Source organism: Schistocerca serialis, chromosome 5, assembly GCF_023864345.2.
Source record: "Schistocerca serialis cubense isolate TAMUIC-IGC-003099 chromosome 5, iqSchSeri2.2, whole genome shotgun sequence".
NCBI lineage: Eukaryota > Metazoa > Arthropoda > Insecta > Orthoptera > Acrididae > Schistocerca > Schistocerca serialis.
In genome coordinates, this window is record NC_064642.1 from 793,893,956 (window position 1) to 793,920,839 (window position 26,884).

The following is a 26,884-nucleotide window of genomic DNA, read 5'->3' on the forward strand; positions in this document are numbered from 1 at the left end:
AAGTTTTCTATCCCACTCACTATGGTGAGAAACTTCAAGTTGATGAAACTACACCCACTTCGCATCCGATTACGGTTTGGAAATTATGCAATGATCGCAAAAGCCCTATAAAATGATCATCAGCTACGGGAAATGCATGGAACAATGATATCTTATAAGGAAATAGACAAAAGCATAGCAGAGGTTTTTGATACGCGAAATTACACGGCATGCCACACTAACTCCGTGAACAGAACAGTCTCTTCCACACACGCCATATTTCAAGCAAATGAATACACAGGGATTGCAGTAGCCTACTTCACAAACCCCTTTTCTAGGAAAACATCCAAGGCACCAATCAACTTGTACGTATACCTATTACCTCAGTAGACATACAGCAGCAACAGTTCTGTAAGGTATTTGTCAGCTGACACTACGTGTCTGTCATTGGTACAGAGTACAGAGAAGCACACCGTAAATACTGTTGAAAACACGTAAGCTATATTGTACAGGGTCAAACACGCGATCCATTCTGTAGTTGTTTACTGTAGCGCCCCAAAAAGATTATACCATTCTTTTCAGCTAAGGACACTTTGCAAAGTCTATGAAGTGGTTGCCGATAACTTAAGTGTCACACCTGGGCTTGTGATCTGACATATGTAAATTTATTACTCTACATTTGGTGATCATCTACGTTATACAATCTATTCCACCCGTCTTGTCGCTATCAGCGAAAAATGGCTCTTTCCCTAGTTCCTGATGCTTTCATGTCAACTTTTTCTCGTATTCCTCTTGCTATCACACACTCGTTCACATGTACAAGAATTTTCCTGCACCAAGCAGACTTGTAAGTATTCCCTCATTCTCTCTCAGTTTTCGCGCATTTTGGCATATTTTCTCTCAATTTATATGTATTTTCCGTCAGTGTTGATAATTTTACCGATTTTATGTCACTTCTGTTCACGTGATCGTGATTTAACTTCTGGCCACGTATTTTAAAATTGCTTGTAAATGTTGTTCACTTTGCTCGTTGTCAGATTGCCACAATCGTAATATTTTGTTGTACTTTCATTGATACATAAGTGATGGGTTTCCTAGGACGACTCCTTTTGATGTCTGAGAGAGTGGCACCCGTGGCTGATGCTTTGTTCAGGGGTTAGTGGGAGTTCGGGTCTGTGGACGTTGGTACCGCCCTGTGGCTGTAGACCGGTGACTGGATGGGCGCGCAGCCACGAAAAATGTGGTTTCCATCCACGCTCGTGGCGTCCTGTGTGTGTTAGCATTATTGGTTCACACAAAAACAGGAAGTAGCGAGAAAAAGAGAGAGAGAGCGTAGTTGGGTAAAGAGGGTGCGAAAACACGTTTAATGTCAAACTGACATCAAATTAATTATTCTAACTAATTATTGATCAACTAATTACCCCCACCCCATGAAGACGTCATGAGTTTTCCGCCACCGGCACGTGGGTCCCTTTGCCCTTCCCACTGCCCTCCCCCCACTCCTGAAATGGAGCGAAATTCAAATTTGCGGATGGGAATATCAAATTTTGTGTGATCGTGCACTAGACAGTAGTTCCATTCTAGCCCTACAGGGGAAGGATGGTCAATAATAATACTGAAGTACAGGGGAGTAGCCCCCTACCGATATACAAGTGAATAGGTGCTGTTGGCAGGAACATAAGGGTGGGTAATAATATTAGAACAGCGACCCACTGTCCAAAGCGCCTGTTTCTTTTTTCCTTTATTGTCATGTCTTTCCCCTGCCCTATGGGGGACAAAATATGGAATGTATACATGAGAAGGGGGAAGCAATTCGAGTTAAAATATACAAAAAAGGAATAGTTGGATGAGACACGTTTACATAAAATCCACACACAGTTAAAATGGAACTCGATGAAGCTGTAGCACGTTAACACTGGCAGCATGAATTTAAAAACAACATTCAAAGTATGGGACGACGACACCGAACACACACTGCACTGAAGTTACATACACAGCGAGCACCAAAACACAACCAAGTAACTGCAGTAAAATTTGTAGGGCCTGCCATGGGAGGGGAGGTCATAGAGGGGGAAGAGAGGACAAGGAGATGGTGGTTGACGCAGAGGGGAAAGCAGTAAAGGGGGGGAGGGTGGAGTCGGTAGCACACCAAGGAGCAGTAGATGGAGAGGGAGCGCAAATGTCTTGTTCCGTTTTCAAAGCAACCCAAAGTATTGATTCCTCATATTGGTGGTGAATATTCCACCTTGGTATGTGATCACTGATTCAGTGCCCTCGGCAGTAGTCATCCTGACCCCAAATCTTTGGCCAGTGTTTCCTTAACTTTTATGACCTACACCCATAGCCACATGTGGAACAAGGGGGTATTCAGCAGGACTTAATCACATATTAGAGCACAGATAGTATGCACCATCAGTTGGCAATTCCACCAGTGGAGGAACAGAATGATTTTCATATACCCAGGTGGCATGCAAGTAATCTCATCCCTTCACATCTTTTGTCCTATTTCCATCAATTTTACATATTTTCAATCAGTTTTCTTAATATTGCCAAGTTTTCCATAATTTCATTGCGTTTTACTCAATTACTTAGGGTTCAAACCACCACTCTCAACAATTTGTCACGTCAACAAAATGTCTCGTCACGTCAATCTCATGATGCTATCAGCCAATAACATTGTAGCATGGTTCTCAATTTCTCTATCATTCTAAACCATATCCCTCCATTACTTAGGGAGGGTCATATATGCATGGAAGTATTGTGACCCATATTACACTGCCTACATCGCACGACCCAAATACTGTTTCTTAGTGTAGGAAATAGCCATCAGCAGAGGGAGGTTCAAAAACTACGTTCCTTGGCAGAAACACTTCATAAATTTGGTAAGATACTTCTCCCCTTATGTGGACAGAGGTCACAAATTATTCTCACATTCGTAGGACATAGACAGAGATTCAAAAATCTAGCACTCAGCCCTCTATTCCGGAAAGAGTAGCCCCTTTGTTGAACGTATCAGCTAAGAACCCTGAGCAGAATTCTAGATGGCCCCTCTCTATGCATCATGTAACTCCTGGTCTGTCCGTCACCAATCCTACCTCCAACATTTTGTCCTATTTAATCTGGAACTGATCAGAAGTAGAAGGGTACTATGCTCATTTCATTTGATGTCTCATGAAAGAACAGAATGAGCTGAGTTCCACGTAACGAATGCACTTTGATTATTTGCTTTCACAAAGGGTATAACATGTGTTAGTGATGTAGACCTGTATTCTCATTCTAATACAGTAACTCATTCTAATACAGTAACTGCCATTCTGTGAAGATTTTTCATACCAGTCTTACTCACGTCACCTGTCCAATTGCACACGATCTCTCTGCATGTTGCATGCTGGCATATAGTAGATACATTTGAGAGTATTGTGGTGATATGACATATGATTAAGAAGGATAAAACTAAGAAACATATGATATGTGCATAACGGAGCTTCAGACAGAAGAAGGTTCAAACATTTTACATACATCACTTGTATTATCAGTTCCGCAGAATTGTTGTGGTGTTTGGATTCTATACCAAGAAGGTACTGGGGAGAGAGTAATGATTGTAGAACATAAACAAATCTCCTAAGGCTACATGGTTATATACTTAAGCCTGCCATAATGTTAAACTAGTGTGGCTTCTCACATATTAGTCATGTGGAATGAAGCACTGTTAAGACTCCAATGCAGGAAATATATTTCTGATACATGACATACATTCACCCTGCAACTTTCCTGAACCACTTACTGGTGAGAAACATCAAGACAATAAAACTACTACTTCTACACCAAAGGGAAAACATTAAAACATAGATTCTTTGTGATCGATGTACTATATAGTTTTCTGGAGGTACACGGCACCCACTGTTTGCATACGATTATGGTTTGGAAATCATGCTATGCCTACATCAGTCATATAAAATGATCATGAGAAATTGAAAATGCATGAAAGAACAACATCTTACGAGGAAACAGACGAATGCATAGTGGTGGTGTTGACAAGTGAAGTTACATACCGTGCTGCTCTAACTCCATGAATAGAACACAGTCTCTTCCATACATCATATCTCTCAAGCAAATGTATACACAGGGATTGCAGTATACCACAAACCTCTTGTTACTGAGTGTGTGTGTGTGTGTGTGCGTGTGTGTGTGTGTGTGTGTGTGCGTGTGCGTGTGTGTGTGTGTGTGTGTGTGTGTGTGTTCCGTGTATTTGTTTCATGTGAGGGCCCCAACGGCACAGGGTAGATTCTGGATAGGATGAAGTCCAGGCGTTACATCAGGGATAGGGGTCAAGGATGGATCCACCATGTCTTATGGTTGGAATAGGGTTCAAAGATGGGTCCATCATAGGTTATTGCCAGGACTAGGGTTCAGAGGTGGTTCCACAACACACTTTAGCCGGGATAATGTTTGAAAGCGCATACGCCGTACACTAAGGTCAGGATATTCTTCAGAGGTGGATCAACCATACATTACCATCGGGACTGAGTTTGAAGGTGAATCAACTCACCGTATGTCTGGGGCAGTGTCTGATGGCGAATTCACCAGTGATAGGTTTGGAGCATGGTCTGGGGGGGCCTCATGCATGAAACCAATACAGAAAATAGCACAGTGCACTTGATGTTGACAACTGTACTACATTTACAAGCAATTGCAGAAAATAGTGCTAAGAAGTGAAGTCATAATCACATAAGCAGAAGTGACATAAAAAGCTAAAATTACCGACATTGATGGAAAATATGTATAAATTGCAGGAAATTACACCAGGATGTAGGGAAATTGAGGGAAAATAAGAGGATACTTACTTTTCTGTTTGGTGCAGGAAAATTCTTGTACATGGGAGTGAGTATGTGATAGCAAGATGAATATGAGAAAAAGTTGACATGGAAGCACTGGGAGCCATGGAAACTGTCATTTTTCACGAACAGCTATGTGACAGCTGGAACATATGTTTAATGTGGATGACGCTCAAATGTTGTGTAATAAATTTATGTATGTCGGATCACAGTCTCAGGTGCAGTTCCAAAGTTATCAGTAAATACCTGTTATAGATTTTTGTAAAATGTCTTTAGGCTAAGAGCATTGTATTACCAGCTTGGGAGCAGCAATATAAAGCTACACAATGGATAGCACGTTTGGCCCTGTGCAAGGCTGTTTACATGTTTTAAGCTCTAACAAACAGTATTTTCAATGTGCTCCGCTCTACTCTGTACCTATCACAACTGTGCAGTGTCAGCTAACAAATACCTCGCAGTACACATGCTGCATGGTTTTTTAACAACATTCCGCTGTTGTCTGTCAAGGTAAGTTACAAGTTGACTGATGCCTTTGATGATTTCCTGGAAAAGAGAACCATCTGCCTCTAAATTGACATGGATCTGTAGTAAAGGATAATAGACAGTAGATGGATTAATTGGGTGAGAGGGGTTGTAACAAGGTATGATTTAATTGTAGACTGATGATGCATTCTAGAGAGAGGAAGATGTTGTGGCAGGTCATTTATCACAAATTTAATCATTCTTTCTGTTGTTTTCTTGGGGTGTATCAGTTGTGTGGTATAACCTGAGTTCGACTCATATACAATTGAGTGTTCTGTGTGTGACTTAGAGCCCAACCTACCTGCAGTCATCAACAGCACATCATTCCACATCACAGTCAGACAGGACTTCTAACTCATGTGTGATGAATCACGTGCTCCAAACCGATGGAAAACGTATTTTGGCACCCTCCTGTTGACTAAGAAGATGTGTGTGAAGTATTCCATCCCCATGCCACATTTTGGACATAAATTGAGTCTTCAGTTTCATAACTGAAGCGATTCTAAGTTATAGGGGTTTTTGAGGTACTGCAATCCCTGTGAACACATTTGCTTAATACACTCCTGGAAATGGAAAAAAGAACACATTGACACCGGTGTGTCAGACCCACCATACTTGCTCCGGACACTGCGAGAGGGCTGTACAAGCAATGATCACACGCACGGCACAGCGGACACACCAGGAACCGCGGTGTTGGCCGTCGAATGGCGCTAGCTGCGCAGCATTTGTGCACCGCCGCCGTCAGTGTCAGCCAGTTTGCCATGGCATACGGAGCTCCATCGCAGTCTTTAACACTGGTAGCATGGCGCGACAGCGTGGACGTGAACCGTATGTGCAGTTGACGGACTTTGAGCGAGGGCGTATAGTGGGCATGCGGGAGGCCGGGTGGACGTACCGCCGAATTGCTCAACACGTGGGGCGTGAGGTCTCCACAGTACATCGATGTTGTCGCCAGTGGTCGGCGGAAGGTGCACGTGCCCGTCGACCTGGGACCGGACCGCAGCGACGCACGGATGCACGCCAAGACCGTAGGATCCTACACAGTGCCGTAGGGGACCGCACCGCCACTTCCCAGCAAATTAGGGACACTGTTGCTCCTGGGGTATCGGCGAGGACCATTCGCAACCGTCTCCATGAAGCTGGGCTACGGTCCCGCACACCGTTAGGCCGTCTTCCGCTCACGCCCCAACATCGTGCAGCCCGCCTCCAGTGGTGTCGCGACAGGCGTGAATGGAGGGACGAATGGAGACGTGTCGTCTTCAGCGATGAGAGTCGCTTCTGCCTTGGTGCCAATGATGGTCGTATGCGTGTTTGGCGCCGTGCAGGTGAGCGCCACAATCAGGGCTGCATACGACCGAGGCACACAGGGCCAACACCCGGCATCATGGTGTGGGGAGCGATCTCCTACACTGGCCGTACACCACTGGTGATCGTCGAGGGGACACTGAATAGTGCACGGTACATCCAAACCGTTATCGAACCCATCGTTCTACCATTCCTAGACCGGCAAGGGAACTTGCTGTTCCAACAGGACAATGCACGTCCGCATGTATCCCGTGCCACCCAACGTGCTCTAGAAGGTGTAAGTCAACTACCCTGGCCAGCAAGATCTCCGGATCTGTCCCCCATTGAGCATGTTTGGGACTGGATGAAGCGTCGTCTCACGCGGTCTGCACGTCCAGCACGAACGCTGGTCCAACTGAGGCGGCAGGTGGAAATGGCATGGCAAGCCGTTCCACAGGACTACATCCAGCATCTCTACGATCGTCTCCATGGGAGAATAGCAGCCTGCATTGCTGCGAAAGGTGGATATACACTGTACTAGTGCCGACATTGTGCATGCTCTGTTGCCTGTGTCTATGTGCCTGTGGTTCTGTCAGTGTGATCATGTGATGTATCTGACCCCAGGAATGTGTCAATAAAGTTTCCGCTTCCTGGGACAATGAATTCACGGTGTTCTTATTTCAATTTCCAGGAGTGTAGATGGGATGTATGGAAGAAGCTGAGTTCTATTCATGGAGTTAGAGCAGCAAGGTGAATAATTTCACATGTCAAACATCTAAGTTAGGAGTTTGTGAGGTACTGCAATTCTTGTGCATACATTTGCTTGACAGATGGAGTGTGTGAAAGAGGTTATGTTCTGTTGATGAAATTAGAGCAGCAAGGGTATTGAATCCTAACACTACAACAATTCTATGGACTAGCACAAGTGATTTACATAAAATTTTTCAAACTCCTCCTGTCTGGAGCTCTATTATGTGTAAATCATACATTTCCTCTTCTTCTTAATTGTCTGTCATACCACCACAATACCCTCAAATTTATCTATCCAGCTTGTATCAGGGGCATTTCTAGAAGTCGGTCAAGGGGGGGGGGGGGGGGGGGGAGGGGTGACAGAATGGAATATAAAGGAGAGTTGGGGGTCCTCTACCGACAAATTGGTAAATTTGGTGTTACTTAAAGTAGCTTTTGGTAACTGTTTTGGAGTTCAGGGTAAAAAACATGTGTTAATAAATAATAAGACGTCTATTTTAAGTTAAATGATTTTTATTAGTATAGGCAGTAAGATATTTGCCACTCTTATTCTTTTGTTAAAATGTGTGTGGAATACATTGCAACCTATATTGCTACATAATTATAAAAAAGATTGAATCTGTTGGAGTAATATATTCACTGATTTCTGAAGTCATTTTATCCAGTGTAATATAATATTCCACTGGGGGGGGGGGGGGGGGGCTATAGCCCCATAGCCCCTCCCCCCCACTCATCAGCATGCAAACATGCAGTGAGATCATGTGTAATCAGACAGGTGATATGAGTAAAAGTAGGTCGGAACAGTCTTCGCAAAATGGCAATTACTGTATTGGAATGAAAATACCAGCCTATACAATACAAGTTTGGAACACATGTTACATTCTTTGAGAAAGCAAAATATCAACATGTGTTGATTATGTGGAGCTGAGCTCATACTACTCTTTCATGAGACGTCGAATGTAGTCATGGTAGGATCACGAGACTGATGTGATGAGATGTTCTGTCAAGAGTAGCAGTTAGAGACTGGAATAATTAAGTAAAATGCATTGAAATTATGGAAGATTTGGTAATATTATGAAAACTCATGGAAAATATGTAAAAATGATGAAAAAACAACACAAAATGTGAATGGACGAGGGTACTGATGTACTCACCTGGGCGTATGAAGATCATTCCATTTCTCCACCGGTGGGATTGACAACTGATGGTGCATTCTACCCATGCTCTGAGAGTTTAAGTCCTGCTGAATATCTCGTTGTTCTACATGTGGTTATGCGCTGTAGGTCACAAAAATTAAGGAAGCACTGTCCAAAAGATTTGGGGGTCAGGGTGACTACCACTGAGGACACCAAAACAGCGGTCACATACCTGGGTGCAATACGCGCCACCAATATGAGGAATCCACACTCTGGGTCGCTTTGTAAACAGAACAAAACATTTGCTTCCCTGTCACTGTGGAAGATGAGATTAAATGTAGAGAACATCACCTTATGATAGCTGTTTCGAAACACAACATGCCACAAGGTCTTCCAGTTCCCATATATTGGGATGTCTTCCACATTTTTGTCAATAAGTAATACCATTTCTCTCTTTTTAAATTGGTGACAGTGTCACAAGGAGGGTTGATCGAGAACAATGCAGGGAGATCTTTCCATCTCCAACTTTATCCTACAAATGGTGCTGTACATGTGACTCCCATCCACATGGGGGGAAAGATGCCCAATCATAAACATAAACTCCGCACTATGACAGGAGTGCTAGAAATATGTAGATAACCTAACCGCATAGGTATAGGATGCTGTCAGGCACACTTTGGTGGATATGTCTGATAATTAACCATAAATGGACCTACTGCACAGTCATCTCTACATTCACAATCTACTATATACTGTACTCTCAAAGTAGTGGATTGGTAGTTAGGGGTGATACAGGATTGGGAAGCATGCTGCCATGTCATTGGCTGGCACTGAAATTACAGGAAAAAAAGCTGGTAAAATTGCTAAAATTGATCACAGTATCAACAATGGTACTTAATATAATACACTATGTGATCAAAAGTAACCAGACAGCTGGCTGAAAATGAGTTAGAAGTTGTGGCACCCTCCATCGGTAATGCTGGAGTTCAATATGTTGTTGGCCCACCCTTATCCTTGATGACAGCGTCCACTCTCGCAGATATATGTTCAATCAGGTGCTAGAAGGTTTCTTGTGGAATGGTAGCCCATTCTTCAAGGAGTGCTGCAGTGAGGAGAGGTATCAATGTCGGTCGGTGAGGCCTGGAATGAAGTTGGTGTTCCAAAACATCCCAAAGGTGTTCTATAGGATTCAGGTCAGGACTCTGTGCAGACTAGTCCATTACAGGGTTGTTATTGTCATGTAATCACTCTGATACAGGCTGTGCATCATGAACAGGTGCTGATCGTGTTGAAAGATGCAATTGCCATCCCCAAATTGCTCTTCAGCAGTGGGAATCAAGAAGGTGCTTAAAACATCAATGTATGCCTGTGCTGTAATAGTGACATGCAAAACAACAAGGGATGCAAGTCCCCTCCATGAAAAACACAACCACACCATAATGCCACCGCCTCCGAATTTTACTGTTGACACTACACACGCTGGCAGATGACTTTCACTGGGCATTCATCATACCCACACCCTGCCACCAGATCGCCACATTGTGTACCATGATTCATCATTCGACACAACATTTTTCCACTGTTAAATCATCCAATGTTTACACTCCTTACACCAAGCAAGGTGTCGTTTGACATTTGCCGGTGGGAAGTGTGGCTTAAGAGCAGCAGCTCGACCATGAAATCAAAGCTTTCTCACCTCCTGCCTAACTGTCACAGTAATTGCAATGGATCCTGATGCAGTTTGGAATTCCTGTGTGATGGCTTGGATAGATGTCTGCCAATTACACATTACAACCCTCTTCAACTGTTGGTGTCTCTGTCAGTCAACAGACAAGGTCTGCTTTTGTGCTGTACATGTCCCTTCACGCTTCCTCTTCACTAACACATCAGAAGCAGTGGACCTAGGGATGTTTAGGAGTGTGGAAATTCTCACATACAGACATATTGACGCAAGTGACACCCAATCACTTGACCACGTTCGAAGTCCATGAGTTCCATGGATTGCCCCATTCTGCTCTCTCACAATATCAAATGAATACTGAAGTCATTGATATAGAGTACCTGGCAGTGGGTAGCAGCACAATGCACCTAATATGAAAAACATATGTTTTGGGGGGTGTCCGGATACTTTTGATCACGTAGTATATATTGTCCCACATCAATGATGTCTTTTCCGTCCCATCCATCCACTTCTATGCTGTTATTACTACATAATAATTGATTGACACCAACTGTTTGAGATGGAAAGAGTCTTCGTGGGAGCAACACCTTCCTGGGATTTCAAGCACCGAAACAGTGATCACGTACAAGAGTGCAATAAGAGAAATGAACACTATTGGTCTCTTCGAAATGGAACACCAAAACCTCTGGTACGATGCCATTGTGGAACATGAGTTTAAATGTAAAAGTCGTCACCTTCAGAGAGCTGTTTGGAAATGTTCCACAATGTAAACTCTTCCAGTTTCCACATGTTGCAATGACTTCTATATTTTTGTCAACAAGGAACACCCACATTCTGGCACGGGAAACCCATGGCATCATCAGGGGTTTGTTGGTGTTGTGGTCTTCAGTCCAGAGACTGGTTTGATGCAGCTCTCCACGCTACTCTATCCTGTGCAAGCTTCTTCATCTCCCAGTACCTACTGCAGCCTACATGCTACTGAATCTGTTTAGTGTATTCATCTCTTGGCCTCCCTCTATGATTCTTATCCTCTGTATTTCCCTCCAATACTAAATTGGTGATCACTTGATGCCTCAGAATGTGTTCTACTAACTGGTCCCTCCTTCTAGTCAAGCTGTGCCACAGATTCCTCTTCTCCCCAATTCTATTCAACACCTCCTCATTAGTTATGTGGTCTACCCATCTAATCTTCAACATTCTTCTGTAGCACCACATTTCGAAAGCTTCTATTCTCTTCTTGTCCAAACTATTTATTGTCCATATTTCACTTCAATACATGGCTACACTCCATACAAATACTTTCAGAAACAACTTCCTGACACTTATCTATACTCGATGTTAACAAATTTCTCTTCTTCAGAAACGCTTTCCTTGCCATTGCCAGTATACATTTTATATCCTGTCTGCTTTGACCATCATCAGTTATTTTGCAACCCAAATAGCAAAACACAAGGGTGTGAGTACTTAATTGTTCAATTAATTAATTTGCATGATTAATTTGATATGAGTTTAATACTGAAAGTGTGCTTGCACCCCCTTTGTTCTACTACTAGTGCGGTCTCCAGCAGTTGTGGTGGTTGGGCCCATGGCCAGTCATGTACCAGCATACAGCTCTGGTGACGAGGCGCTGACTGTGGTTTTAATGTGTGGCATGGTCCCTGACTGGTTTCAATGCGTGTGGTGCTGCATGGACCTGCTGTCAGTGTGGCTACTACAGAGGTAGCAGGGCACTTCTGGTCTTATGTTGTAGCTGCCTTGTAAGTGTTTATCATGGAAGGAAGTGACCACTGTAATTACGTTTGGTGAGTGTCCTTTGCTGATTTCATAATGGTATTCCTTGCACGATCAGAAAAAATGTGGTCTATTTGTGTACTTAATTTCTCCATGTATTTTACAAGACAAAGATCTTCCAAAATTAAATAAACAGCAGTGAATGATGGGCTTTTCACACCAAATAAAAGAGAGACTGAAGCCCTGTGAATTATTATGCAAATTGAACTTAATAAATGAATATTATTATTATTATTTCATTCCTATCTCAGATGTTGTGTCTGGTTAAAAATGGAAAGTGACGCGGACCTTAATCAAGCGTGACTTCCTTTTAACTGTACGGTATATGTTACATTGCATTTAGGAATTTTCGGGTTATTGAACATGTATTAATAAAGACAGATTTCTGTAGTTGTATATATACATTTGGATGTAGCTGTATTGCGTTGATGTACTGCTGGATATTGTGTAGTATGACTCCTGTAGTTTATAGTGTAATTGGTATAACGTCAACTTTATCCTGATGCCACATGTCCTTGACTTCCTCAGCCAGATGGATGTATTTTTCTCCTGTTATCTTCAGTATATTTGTTGTATTGGGTGTTGATATTTCAATTAGCTGTGTTAATTTCTTCTTTTTATTGGTGAGTATGATGTCAGGTTTGTTATGTGGTGTTAAATATTTTATCTGTTATAATGGTTCTGTTCCAGTATAATTTGTATTCATCATTCTCCAGTACATTTTGTGGTGTGTACTTGTATGTGGGAACATGTTGTTTTACTAGTTTATGTTGTATGGCAAGTTGATGTATTATTTTTGCTACATTGTTATGTTTTCTGGTGTATTCTGTATTTGCTAGTATTGTACATCCACTGGTGATGTGATCTACTGCTTCTATTTGTTGTTTGCAAAGTCTGCATTTGCATTTATCTGTTGTGGTATTGGGATCTTTAATAATATGCTTGCTGTAATATCTGGTGTTCATTGTTTGATCCTGTATTGCAATTGTGAATCCTTCCGTCTCACTGTATATATTGCCTTTTCTTAGCCATGTGTTGGATGCATCTTGATCGATGTGTGGCTGTGTTAGATGATATGGGTGCTTGCCATGTAGTGTTTTCTTTTTCCAATTTACTTTCTTCGTATCTGTTGATGTTATGTGATCTAAAGTGTTGTAGAAGTGGTTATGAAATTGCAGTGGTGAAGCCGAAGTATTTATATGAGTGTTTGCTTTGTGTATTTTGCTAGTTTCTGCTCGTTCTATAAAGAATTTTCTTAAATTGTCTACCTGTAGGGTTTTTATGTTGATAATTCCCCTTCCTCCTTCCTTTCTCCTTAATGTGAATCTTTCTCTTGCTGAATGTATGTGATGTATTCTATATTTGTGGCATTGTGATCGTGTAAGTGTATTGAGTGCTTCTAGGTCTGTGTTACTCCATTTCACTACTCCAGATGAGTAGGTCAATATTGGTATAGCTTAAGTATTTATGGCTTTTGTCTTGTTTCTTGCTGTCAATTCTGTTTTCAGTATTTTTGTTAGTCTTTGTCTATATTTTTCTTTTAGTTCTTCTTTAATATTTGTGTTATCTATTCCTATTTTTTGTCTGTATCCTAGATATTTATAGGTATCTGTTTTTTCCGTCGCTTCTGTGCAGTTGCTGTGGTTATCCAATATGTAATCTTCTTGTTTAGTGTGTTTTCCCTTGACTATGCTATTTTTCTTACACATCTCTGTTCCAAAAGTCATATTTATATCATTGCTGAATACTTCTGTTATCTTTAGTAATTGGTTGAGTTGTTGATTTGTTGCTGCCAGTAGTTTTAGGATCATCCATGTATAGCAAATGTGTGATTTTGTGTTGGTATGTTCCAGTAATATTATATCCATAATTTGTATTATTTAGCATGTTGGATAGTGGGTTCAGAGCAAGGCAGAACCAGAAAGGACTTAATGAGTCTCCTTGGTTTATTCCACACTTAATCTGTATTGTCTGTGATGTGATATTATTTGAATTTGTTTGGATATTAAGGGTGGTTTTCCAATTTCAATTTAGGATCTACTTTGTATATTTCCAATATATGTAGTAACCATGAGTGGGGTACACTATCAAAAGCTTTTTGATTTGATTTGATTTATTGAGCACCCGTTTTATCATGTACAGTGATATGGGATTTGTCATGTGTTACATACAGAAAATATATGAATAACAACATATTATGTAAAAAATATCAGTGAACAAATCTGAATTAAATATATAGGCAAAAACAATTATAGTTTACATGATATAAATTTGTAACAACATAGGACACAAATAAGTTACATATATGCTGTGTATAATGGACAGCAACAAGAAACAATGATTACAACACTCTATATTGACAAATTAATTAATTTTTGTGTGTACATAAAAGAGTCTACCCCATGACACTAGTTTATATATGACTCAGTTATAAGATAGGTGAAGGCACGCTACCTTTCTGAAGAATTCATGTATTCACTAACACTATAAAAACTATTACTAATTAACATTCTTTTGAATTCACTTTTAAAACTGCTCAGCTTCTGAATCCTTTTAATTTTTAAGGGAAGAGCACTATAGAGAATTTTCGGGTGGTATATTGCACTCTTGTTGTACTGGGCTTTGTTCTGCACATCTCTGTGAAAGTCATTACTCTGTCTTGTTGTATAGTCATGGAACTCACTGTTTAAAGAAGAAAACTGGGGGTGAGACTTCAGAAAGCATATACTTTCATAGATGTAAATGGATGGAAGAGTCATGATTTTATATTCCTTGAAAAATTCCCTACATGGATCTCTAGGTGCAGCTCCTTTTATGATCTTTATCGCTCGTTTTTGAATAATGAAAGAGCGTTTTGCCTGACTTGAATTGCCCCAAAATATGACACCATATCGCAAAAGACTATGCATAAATGCATAATATGTACACAATACTGTTTGATCACTGCAGCAATTTTTGAGCCTTCTAAACACATAGCAACATTTACTTAATTTTTTATTGAGCACATCTATATGCTTGTCCCACTTTAGATGCTCATTTAACCAAATTCCTAAGAATTTTGTGTTTGGTGTTTGTAGTATATTCTGTTGGCCTAGCTTCACAGTTATATTGGGCTTCACATTATTTGACACATGTCTGTAATTCATCCATAATGTTTTTTCTCATTCACAAATAAACTGTTGTCCCTGAACCATTTACTTGCTTCAACTGTTGTTGTTTCAATTTTCCTGTTAAGGTCAGTCTCATTCTGAGCTTTAATAAAGAGACTTGTATCATCAGCAAAAAGTACACAATCAGCTTGTGTTAAATAGTTTGGCAAGTCATTTATAAAGATCAAGAACAACAGGGGTCCCAACACCGAACCTTGGTGCACCCCATAACTAACTTCCTTATAACCAGAGAAGTATGACTTTCCATCATGAACTACTTCTACTTTCTGGCACCTGCCAGATAAGTATGACTTAAACCATGCATGAGCAGTACCATGGACTCCATAGCAACTAAGTTTTTTGAACAGTAGTTTATGATCAATAACGTCAAAGGCCTTTGACAAATCTAAAAAGACCCCACAGTTTACTTCATTATCATCAATGGAATTTAGGACAAGTTTTAGAAAGTTGTATATAGCTGTTTCAGTTGATCTATTCTTTCAAAAGCCATTTTATTCATTGACCAATATTCCACTTTTTTTTTTAGGAAAGTAGAGAGTCTTCCATACATTATTTTTTCTATAATTTCTGAAAAACAAGATAACATTGATAAAGACCTGTAGTTTTTTACATCATAACGATACCCATTTATGTATAATGGTTTTATAATTGATTGTTTCAGCTTTCTAGGGACAGTGCCAGTACTGAAAGATGCATTAATTATATCTAGAAAAAGATGAGTAATATATCTGCTGTGTTTAATGATTTTGTCTGGAATGCCGTCGGTGCCACAGGATAATTTATTTTTTAGTTTGCTGATAGCATTCTCTACCTCATGTACTGTTAAAGGATACAAAAACATACTTTTGGGATTCAATGTGATGTTATGACTGATGTCTGTACTACTTTGAGTTCGAATGAGGTTTTGAACTACACTTGTATAATGACAGTTGAATATATTGGCAATGTGTAATGGATCATTTATAGTTTTGTCCTCAGTTTTATTAACAATGTTGTTGTTTCTTACTTTGCTTCTTCCTAAGTTACTATCGATCACTTTCCAAACTGATTTCATTTTTTTGTTGACATTATTTCTACTGATATATGAATCATTATTTAACGTTTTTGCTGCAGTAATTACTGTCTTGTATAATTTCCTATAACACTTAACACGTTGTTTCAAAGTGGGATTTTGCCTTGCTGCTTTACTTAACATTCTGAGTTGCTCTCCAGATTTTCTTATGCCCTGTGTTATCCATGTGTTAATTTTGCCTTTTACTTTCATTTTCTTAAGGAGAAAAGCAATTTCAAAGTTATGTTTGTAATCAGCTAGAAACGACTCAAACTTCATGTCTATACTATCATGTTTATCTAGATCCCAACTTGTATTTTTTAACAAGGAATTAAAAATCCTAATGTTGTCCTCATTAATACATCTCCTGTGGATGTGTTACTCACTTGGCCTAGAATTTTTACAGAGTACATTATTTATACTAAGTTTTAGTGCTTTATGATCCGAGAATCCAGTGTCAATCACTTCTACAACATTGTCTAGTTTATGTAAGTCAAGAAATATTTGGTCTGTTATTGTTTCAGAGTTCTTTCCATGTCTAGTGTATTCAAAGATAGTTGGTGCTAAATTATGCGAACAAAAGACATTGGTCAGTTTTGTAACATTTAAACAGTTGATTTTAAAGTTGACATTGAAATCTCCAAGTACAATAATGCTTTCCGTAGAATGTCTTAACTCACTAAAAAGAATTTCAACACTCTTCAAAAATTCCATAAAGTTGCCTGATGGGGAACGGTATACACACACAATAATTATTTTAAGGTCTGTAAGTTTGCAAACGCAATATTCAAATACTTTTTCAATTTTTTTTATCTTACTGAACTTGATTTCTTTACATTAAATTACTTGTCTGACATAAATGCATGTTCCTCCCCCTTTAAAAGTTTCTCTACAGAAGCTACTAACCATTTCAAATCCTGTTATTCTGACAGTAGAAGCTTGATTTTCTTTTAGCCAATGTTCACATACACATAGAACTGAAACATCCTTTAGGTAATCAATGTATGTGTAGTGTAGCGACCTTTGTTTAGTTTTAGCTTGATATGCCACCTCTCCATCTATTATCAGTTGCTCTTTACATCCTCGTGCTCCTTTGCAGCAGCCTTTTTGTTCTTCATTTATAATTTTGTTCTGTGTTGTATGTGTCATTAATTTCTGTGTAATGACTGAAGTTAATATTTTGTATATTGTTGGTAGGCATGTTATGGGGCGATATTTTGCTGGGTTTGCTGTGTCTGCTTGATCTTTAGGTTTCAGATTAGTTATTCCTTGTTTAAGTGTATCAGGGACTGTGTATGGGTCTGCAATGTAACTGTTAAATAATTTATATTAAAAACAAAGATTCCATGACTTACCAAATGGGAAAGCGCTGGTAGATAGACACAATAAAAAAACACACAAACACAAACACAAAATTTCAAGCTTTCGCAACCAATGGTTGCTTCGTCAGGAAAGAGGGAAGGAGAGGGAAAGACGAAAGGATGTGGGTTTTAAGGGAGAGGGTAAGGAGTCATTCCAATCCCGGGAGCGGAAAGACTTTTCTTAGGGGGAAAAAAGGACAGGTATACACTCGCACACACACACATATCCATCCACACATATACAGACACAAGCAGACATCTCTCCTTCCCTCTTTCCTGACGAAGCAACCATTGGTTGCGAAAGCTTGAAATTTTGTGTGTGTGTTTGTGTATTTTTTTATTGTGTCTATCTATGAGTGCTTTCCCATTTGGTAAGTCATGGAATCTTTGTTTTTAATATATTTTTCCCATGTGGAATGTTTCTTTCTATTTTATTTATATTTTAAATAATTTAGTTAGATGTGAATGTGTTGAGGTGAACATCTTTAGCCAGAAATTTGCTATTTTATCTTTTCCAGGGGCTTTCCAATTGTGCATAGAATTAATTGTTCGGGTGACTTCATGTTGCAAAATTATCTCTTCATTCAAATGTGGTATCATCTTGTATGTGTCTGTTTCTGCTTGTATCCACCGTGCATGTCTGTTATGTTGTACTGGGTTTGACCATATGTTGCTCCAGAAGTGTTCCATGTCTGTTATGTTTGGTGGATTGTCTATTTTAATGTGTGTGTTATCTATTGTCTGGTAAAATTTATTTTGGTTTGTGTTGAATGTTTGGTTTTGTTTCCTTTTATTTTCACTTTTTTTTTATCTTCTAAGTCATTTGGCCAATGCTTGTAATTTCTGCTTCTTTTCATCTAAATGCTCTATCGCTTCTTGTTGTGAGATTTTACCTAACCTTTTTCATTTTTTGTCTGATATTTCATTTCTTATAAATTGTGTTAGCTGTCCGATGTCTTTTCTCAGTTTTTCTATTCTGATCTGTAGCCTGTGTTGCCATGCTGGTTTTGTGGGTTTCTTATGTGTGTTGGTTGGTTCTGATCTCTGCCTAGTGTGTATATTTAGTGTAGTGAGTGCTCCTATATAAACCAGTAGTTGTAACTCTTCCATAGTTGTATTTTCATTTATTTTGTTGTGCATGATTGTGTTGATAGTTGTTATTCTTGTTTCGACTTGTGGGTTATTTGGTGGTCTATGCAAGAATGGTCTAATGTCTGTATTTGTGTCTTTGTATTCTGTATATGTCACCTGAAATTTTTCTTCTATATCTAACATGTTGATTGTTTAATTGATGCACGTTGTTCTTTGTTTGTTTGCTCTGGGATGTTTGAGTCCATTACTGTGTTTTCTTCTTCTTCTTCTGATTGCACGTTATTTTGTTCCAGTATTTGTTGTACTTGTTGTTTGATGTTTTCTAATTCTGACTGGGGTATCCTGCTATTTTTTATTATTACATGGATCTGATCAGCTAGTCGTTGTTCTGTTAAAAATATTAATACTAGGTATCTGGTAATAAATGTTGTGTATATTTGTGATCTGTATCCAGTTGTGTTGGTTCCTAAGTTTGTTGCTTGGTAATAACAGAACATGAGGTGTCAGTTAACTTCATCTGACCATCTCATCCTCTGTCTTTGTTTTCCTTCTAGAGTGGTTGCAGGAAACATATTCTGCCAAACACCTCTATTTGGATTTAAATCATTTTCCGTGTGGCTAGCAGTGTCGTTACCATTGTGGACAGGCATAGGGTTCAAGCATCGTCCCTAACCATGACAGCGCTTGTCCAAGGCTTCATTAGTCCTGTCCTGAACCAACTAATAACACTAAAAGGGGGGTTAGCCCTATTAGTGGTTTGTTCTTTTCGTCACCTTTTACCACTGGCAGAACATACCAGAGGCCTATTATTATTATTTCTTTACTTTCTCAGACGTTAAGTCTGGTTAAAAATGGAAAGTGACGTGGACCTTGATCCAGCGTCACTTCCTTTTAACTGTACGGTATATGTTATATTGCATTTAGGAACTTTCGGGTAATTGAACATGTATCAATAATTACAGATTTCTGTAATTGTATATATAAGTTTGGATGTAGCTGTATTGCATTGATGTACTGGTGGATATTGTGTGGTATGACTCCTGTAGTTGATAGTATAATTGGTATAATGTCAACTTTATCCTGATGCCACATGTCCTTGACTTTCTCAGCCCGTTGGATGTATTTTTCAATTTTTTCTCCTGTTTTCTTTTGTATATTTGTTGTATTGGGTATGGATATTTCGATTAGTTGTGTTAATTTCTTCTTTTTATTGGTGAGTATGATGTCAGGTTTGTTATGTGGTGTTGTTTTATCTGTTATAATGGTTCTGTTCCAGTATAATTTGTATTCATCATTCTCCAGTACATTTTGTGGTGCATACTTGTATGTGGGAACGTGTTGTTTTATAAGTTTATGTTGTAAGGCAAGCTGTTGATGTATTATTTTTGCTACATTGTCATGTCTTCTGGGGTATTCTATATTTGCTAGTATTGTACATCCACTTGTGATGTGATCTACCGTTTCTATTTGTTGTATGCAAAGTTTGCATTTATCTGTTGTGGTATTGGGATCTTTAATAATATGCTTGCTGTAGTATCTGGTGTTTATTGTTTGATCCTGTATTGCAATCATGAATCCTTCCATCTCACTGTATATATTGCCTTTTCTTAGCCATGTGTTGGATGCGTCTTGATCGATGTGTGGCTGTGTTAGATGATACGGGTGCTTGCCATGTAGTGTTTTCTTTTTCCAATTTACTTTCTTCGTATCTGTTGATGTTATGTGATCTAAAGGGTTGTAGAAGTGGTTATGAAATTGCAGTGGTGTAGCCGATGTATTTATATGAGTGACTGCTTTGTGTATTTTGCTAGTTTCTGCTCGTTCTATAAAGAATTTTCTTAAATTGTCTACCTGTAGAATTTCTATGTTGATAAATCCCCTTCCTCCTCCCTTTTTGCTTAATGTGAATCTTTCTCTTGCTGAATGTATGTGATGTATTCTATATTTGTGGCATTGTGATCGTGTAAGTGTATTAAGTGCTTCTAGGTCTGTGTTACTCCATTTCACTACTCCAGATGAGTAGGTCAATATTGGTATAGCTTAAGTATTTATAGCTTTTGTCTTGTTTCTTGCTGTCAATTTTGTTTTCAGTATTTTTGTTAGTCTTTGTCTATATTTTTCTTTTAGTTCTTCTTTAATATTTGTATTATCTATTCCTATTTTTTGTCTGTATCCTAGATATTTATAGGCACCTGTTCTTCCCATCGCCTCTATGCAGTCGCTGTGGTTATTCAGTATGTAATCTTCTTGTTTAGTGTGTTTTCCCTTGACTATGCTATTTTTCTTACATTTGTCTGTTCCAAAAACCGTATTTATATCATTGCTGAATACTTCTGTTATCTTTAGTAATTGGTTGAGTTGTTGATTTGTTACTGCCAGTAGTTTTAGGATCATCCATGTGTAGCAAATGTGTGATTTTGTGTTGGTATGTTCCAGTAATATTATACCAATAATTTGTATTATTTAGTACGTTGGATAGTGGGTTCAGAACAAGGCAGAACCAGAAAGGACTGTGAGTTTTTGAGAAAGAAAACAGTAACAGTGTTGGATTGTCAGTTTTTGAGAAAGAAAACAGTAACTGTTGTTGTACACTGACTACTAACTGTTGAAGCACTGCACATGTGGCTATGTACTCCTGTCAGCGATAATAGATAATGGTGTGTCGCTTACAGTGTGTACTAAAGTCACAGCCTGTCAAACGGACAGTTTGACGTTATAGAAAGAAATGAGCAGTTCTGAAGTCCACATTAGAGGTTTCCTATTGTTTTTGTTTTTACTGCTAGTATGTCTGTCAGTGCTGATTGGATAGCTGTGGTCTGTGGCAAGTATTATCTATAGTAGCTCATAGTTCTCAAAAACCACCATAATTCTTCGTACACTTGTGGCCAGAAAAGAGCTTGATGCAATGTCTTCTCTGCGGTTGAGTGGATCCCATATGCACTAACTATGTGGGAAATGTGATAGGACCTCTGTCATCTACTAGCTGTTACCCATGCCTGTGCTTACATAGCAGTAGCTTTGTTGTGATGAGTGGCACTAAGTAAGCAACAGTAGGGCTATGTGCAATATCATCAGCTGCCCTCATGTGTCTGCCTGTTATCCATGTCTCTGCTCGCATATCATAATCAAAAGAAGCCCACCTGATGTCTTTTTGTCATACAACATTTAAATGACACTGTCATTGTGAGTTGTCAAGCACCTCAGAAGCTGTACTGTAAGACACTTGTGACTTAGTGGCTAAATAGCGATACTCTTGTGACTGATGAGAGTATGGAAGTATGGATTAAACATGTTAAGGACTGCATATGCTTGGTATTCATTATGGTGAATCATCTTATGTAGAACATATCAACCAATAAAAGCATTTCCAGAAATGTAGTAAACTTCAAAAGCCAAAGAGTACATAGCTTCTTCAAGGAGTATTGTTACATATATTTTATGTTATAATCTTCAAGTTAGTAAATAGATGTCTTGCCGCATGGTATGAGGCACCTTGCCACGGTTCGCACGACTCCCCCCGTCGGAGGTTCGAGTTCTCCCTTGAGCATGGGTGCGTGTGTTGTCCTTAGTGTAAGTTAGATTAAGTAGTGTGTAAGCCTAGGGACCGATGACCTCAGCAGTGTGGTCCCATAGAACCACAAATTTACTATAGATGTCTTGTACCTTACGCTTTTTAAAGTAGCCTATGTTCTTCTACACTGTTCAAGCTATCACCATACCAAATTTAATCAAAATAAGTTATGTGATTTAGTCATGAAAAAATAATAGATGGAGTCACTTTCACATTTATGATATTATTATGGCTATACATAAGTGATCTGGCAGACAGGGTTGATCCATGTGGCTCAATCAGCAATATTCCCGCCACTGGTATGGGTCATCTTTCTGGTGGCGTGCGCAGAACGCGCGGTGGCGCCACCTACCGGGCCAATCGGGGAGTGAGGGGTAAGCTCTAGCAAGAAGTGAAGATTCTGCTTTGGGACACCTAACAGTAACGTTGTTTGGGAAGTCTGGTGGACAGTACAGGCACCGTACGAGGCAGCGGGAAGAGCACATCCAAAAGGGGCTGTTTACCCGGGTGACAACGCCGTAGGAAATATCGCCGGCATGGAAGCAGTCACGTTACTAGGAAGCTGTTGGTGTAGTTGGCTTCCTGACGGCCCCTGGCACTGGGATCTGCAGTGGCTGGCTTCGTCGAACAAGAAAGAGCGTAAGGGTTTTGCTTGTGCTGTAAATTGTGACCGGAATAGACTACTGGGTGCAGTGCTGTTGACTTCATTTTCTTGGCAAGCTGTTGCTACTCCTACTAAGTCTGTCCTCGAACGTGTTAATTTTAACTTGCTTAGTACGTAGTATGCAAGGATCTAGTGAAATGTGTATGTGATATGATTAACATTTACTAGTCCTGGAGTGCTGATACATTCTGTTTGTAGATTGCTACTGTCAGTGTTAACTGCTATTGAAAACAGTTTGGCTGGTCCTTGTCTAAGTGCCGCCTTGTTATTGTATTTATATCACACAACGGAGTTAAGCTGGCCAATTACTACATACATGGATAAAATTTTCCCTGGATATATTTTGCTATGAAATGCAATAACATTACTGTTACATTTCTATCTGAAGTGATAGTGTGTCTGACAGACACGTGTCTAATTCTAAATGAGTCGTTTCATTAAGTCTTACAAGTTACTGAGAGGCTAGTTGTTATTGTGTGTTTAAATAGTCTGAAACTGATTCTATTAATGAAAGTACAAGAATTCCTTCAATGACAGTATGTGTGTATTTTATATCCTATATTATAGGGAGCCTGCCATTTAAGTAATGTGATCGTGTGCCATGGTATCTGATTTGTTGTTGCCTTTACTCTGAATTACTTTGGTAATACCAATCACTTCAGTAACGAATGACTACATTTCCTTGATAATTTTAGTAAATTGTTCTTCAGGTTGATCACAGTTATTGAGTAAATAATTTTTAACTCATTTCACTAAATGTGTAATAGTCCATAAGTGCTGTGGTTTATGGATGTTTAAATTTTGAAGTAACTTGCTCTCACCTAAATGGTAATTTTAAAAATGTGTTGATTGTTTTATTTGTTATTTGTCTTGTTTAAATGTGCCAAATAAACATTCAGTGCAACTGTCGATGGCTATTGCCTGATGTGTCACTTGGTCCAGTACTACCGCCCCACAGCCTATTGTGCTGAGCTTGTGTCGTCGTGTAGAAGTTGAATTCCATGCTGTGCTGACACATCATAGGTAGCAGAGCGTCAGGCATCACCATCCATTGTTATATCTGGTGATAAATTAGGTTATTTATCTTAACTTGTATTTGTTTGTGTGATCAATCTCTGTTGGCTATATTCTGTTACAGGATGACAAAACCAGTCACCCACAGCGCCGGGGGTGTCTGGGACTGAGCCAGTTGAGGAGAGAGCAGCTAGTTTACAAGCTTAAGATATGTGGGGCACCAACTGATGGGATGGTGACGGATCTGAGCGCACGTTTGCGGGGAGTTTTGCACTGTCCGGTATGCCTCGCCGGGGAAGGCATTGGTGAGGTAGGTTTGGTGTTGTCCATGGGTGCTGCGTCGCTTTCCGGTGTGCGTGAGAACCTCGAGTTTATGACAGATAGTAACCCTTCCCGTTCACAGATTAGCGAGGTTCAATCCCAGCTCACTCACTGGGTTAATAGATTGGGATATTTAGAACAGCTGAAGGTTACCAGTGAAGAGAAGGCCAATATTGGTGAGTTGCATCAGAGAGCTATGGTATTGCAGTTCTATCCTAATGCAGTAGGGTTGCAGGGGGAAGAGAGCGTAGGAGCACGTACATTGGTACAAGACCTGGTTAATGAGTCAGTGCTGACAGGGAAATTAATAAAAGTTGGGCAGCCATTGTTCAAGCCATTTGCTAAGTTACCCAGGCCTATACTTCTTTTAATTAAGGGATTGAGCATTCTGGGGGTACACGAGTTGCCGCGTGTTGTCGAGTTTCTGTGGTTACTGGTACATTTGGAAACACACGCCGATGCACTAGGTGTTGACCACAGAGTTATTCTTCAACTGATTTATCCTTTGATGAACGGGTTATTGAGTATTATTATTAGTGAAGTATTGAGAGTTGAGGGTAGCCTTTCTAATTTGCAGCGGAAGATCATCGAATGTAAATTCACTCCATGCATTAAGCATGATTTGGCAGCCCAATATTTTTGTCATGTCCAGCGTCAAACTGAGACCCTCGAACAGTATATTGACAAAATTTGTGTTGCCATTACAGTGCTGGACTTATATACACTCCTGGAAGTTGAAATAAGAACACCGTGAATTCATTGTCCCAGGAAGGGGAAACTTTATTTGACACATTCCTGGGGTCAGATACATCTCATTATCACACTGACAGACCCACAGGCACATAGACACAGGCAACAGAGCATGCACAATGTCGGCACTAGTACAGTGTATATCCACCTTTCGCAGCAATGCAGGCTGCTATTCTCCCATGGAGACGATCGTAGAGATGCTGGATGTAGTCCTGTGGAACGGCTTGCCATGCCATTTCCACCTGGCGCCTCAGTTGGACCAGCGTTCGTGCTGGACGTGCAGACTGCATGAGTCGACGCTTCATCCAGTCCCAAACATGCTCAATGGGGGACAGATCCGGAGATCTTGCTGGCCAGGGTAGTTGACTTACACCTTCTAGAGCAAGTTGGGTGGCACGGGATACATGCGGACGTGCATTGTCCTGTTGGAACAGCAAGTTCCCTTGCCGGTCTAGGAATGGTAGAACGATGGGTTCGATGACGGTTTGGATGTACCGTGCACTATTCAGTGTCCCCTCGACGACCACCAGTGGTGTACGGCCAGTGTAGGAGATCACTCCCCACACCATGATGCCGGGTGTTGGCCCTGTGTGCCTCGGTCGTATGCAGTCCTGATTGTGGCGCTCACCTGCACGGTGCCAAACACGCATACGACCATCATTGGCACCAAGGCAGAAGCGACTCTCATCGCTGAAGACGACACATCTCCATTCGTCCCTCCATTCACGCCTGTCGCGACACCACTGGAAGCGGGCTGCACGATGTTGGGGCGTGAGCGGAAGACGGCCTAACGGTGTGCGGGACCGTAGCCCAGCTTCATGGAGACGGTTGCGAATGGTCCTCGCCGATACCCCAGGAGCATTAGTGTCCCTAATTTGCTGGGAAGTGGCGGTGCGGTCCCCTACGGCACTGCATAGGATCCTACGGTCTTGGCGTGCATCCGTGCGTCGCTGCAGTCCGGTCCCAGGTCGACGGGCACGTGCACCTTCCGCCGACCACTGGCGACAACATCGATGTACTGTGGAGACCTCACGCCCCACGTGTTGAGCAATTCGGCGGTACGTCCACCCAGCCTCCCGCATGCCCACTATACGCCCTCGCTCAAAGTCCGTCAACTGCACATACGGTTCACGTCCACGCTGTTGCGGCGTGCTACCAGTGTTAAAGACTGCGATGGAGCTCCATATGCCACGGCAAACTGGCTGACACTGACGGCGGCGGTGCACAAATGCTGCGCAGCTAGCGCCATTCGACGGCCAACACCGCGGTTCCTGGTGTGTCCGCTGTGCCGTGCGTGTGATCATTGCTTGTACAGCCCTCTTGCAGTGTCCGGAGCAAGTATGGTGGGTCTGACACACCGGTGTCAATGTGTTCTTTTTTCCATTTCCAGGAGTGTATAATGTAAAGGGAGGCTGTAGAGAATTTATTGCAGGGCATCAGACAAGAGGACAGGTCGCGGGTTATGTTTGCCCCTAAGCCAACTACCTTCAGTGAACTTGAGACTGGTTTATCAGATTGAGGGGCTCCGTTTTGCTGATAGTAAGAGAGCCAGGGTGCGAGATGCGGAACCTATAACTACCTGGGTGCAACCTAATCATATTGAAGGAAAGATAAATGATGTTGAAAATAGGAGCTGTTTTCATTGTGGGAGTTTCGAGCATTTGATGCCGTGCTTGTCCGGAGAGACGGAAACTGCGCCCAAGTAGCTGACGGTTAAGGAACGGGGACACCTTTAGTCAGGAGCATCCGAAGAATCGCATAAGAACAGTTGGTAGCCAGTGTGTGGCAGCTTGAACCATCAACGGTATCAGATGTATCATTCAGTATGTAAGCTACCTCCCTTGCAACCGACCTCAGAGGGATGTTGTGCGGTTATGGGCAAAGGTTGCCCCTCGTAGGCATTGCCAGGGAA

The 26,884-nt window shown here is 40.7% G+C and overlaps 1 protein-coding gene across 1 annotated transcript in view; it reads right to left on the reverse strand.

Moving 5' to 3' along the window:
• Positions 1 to 23,890, reverse strand: part of LOC126482227 (uncharacterized) — a 70,612-nt gene extending 46,722 nt beyond the window's left edge. The window contains exon 1 of the mRNA XM_050106205.1: positions 23,809 to 23,890. Coding sequence (XP_049962162.1) covers positions 23,809 to 23,890 — 82 coding nt within the window. The remainder of the gene's footprint in view (positions 1 to 23,808) is intronic.
• Between the last annotated feature and the right edge of the window lie 2,994 nt (positions 23,891 to 26,884).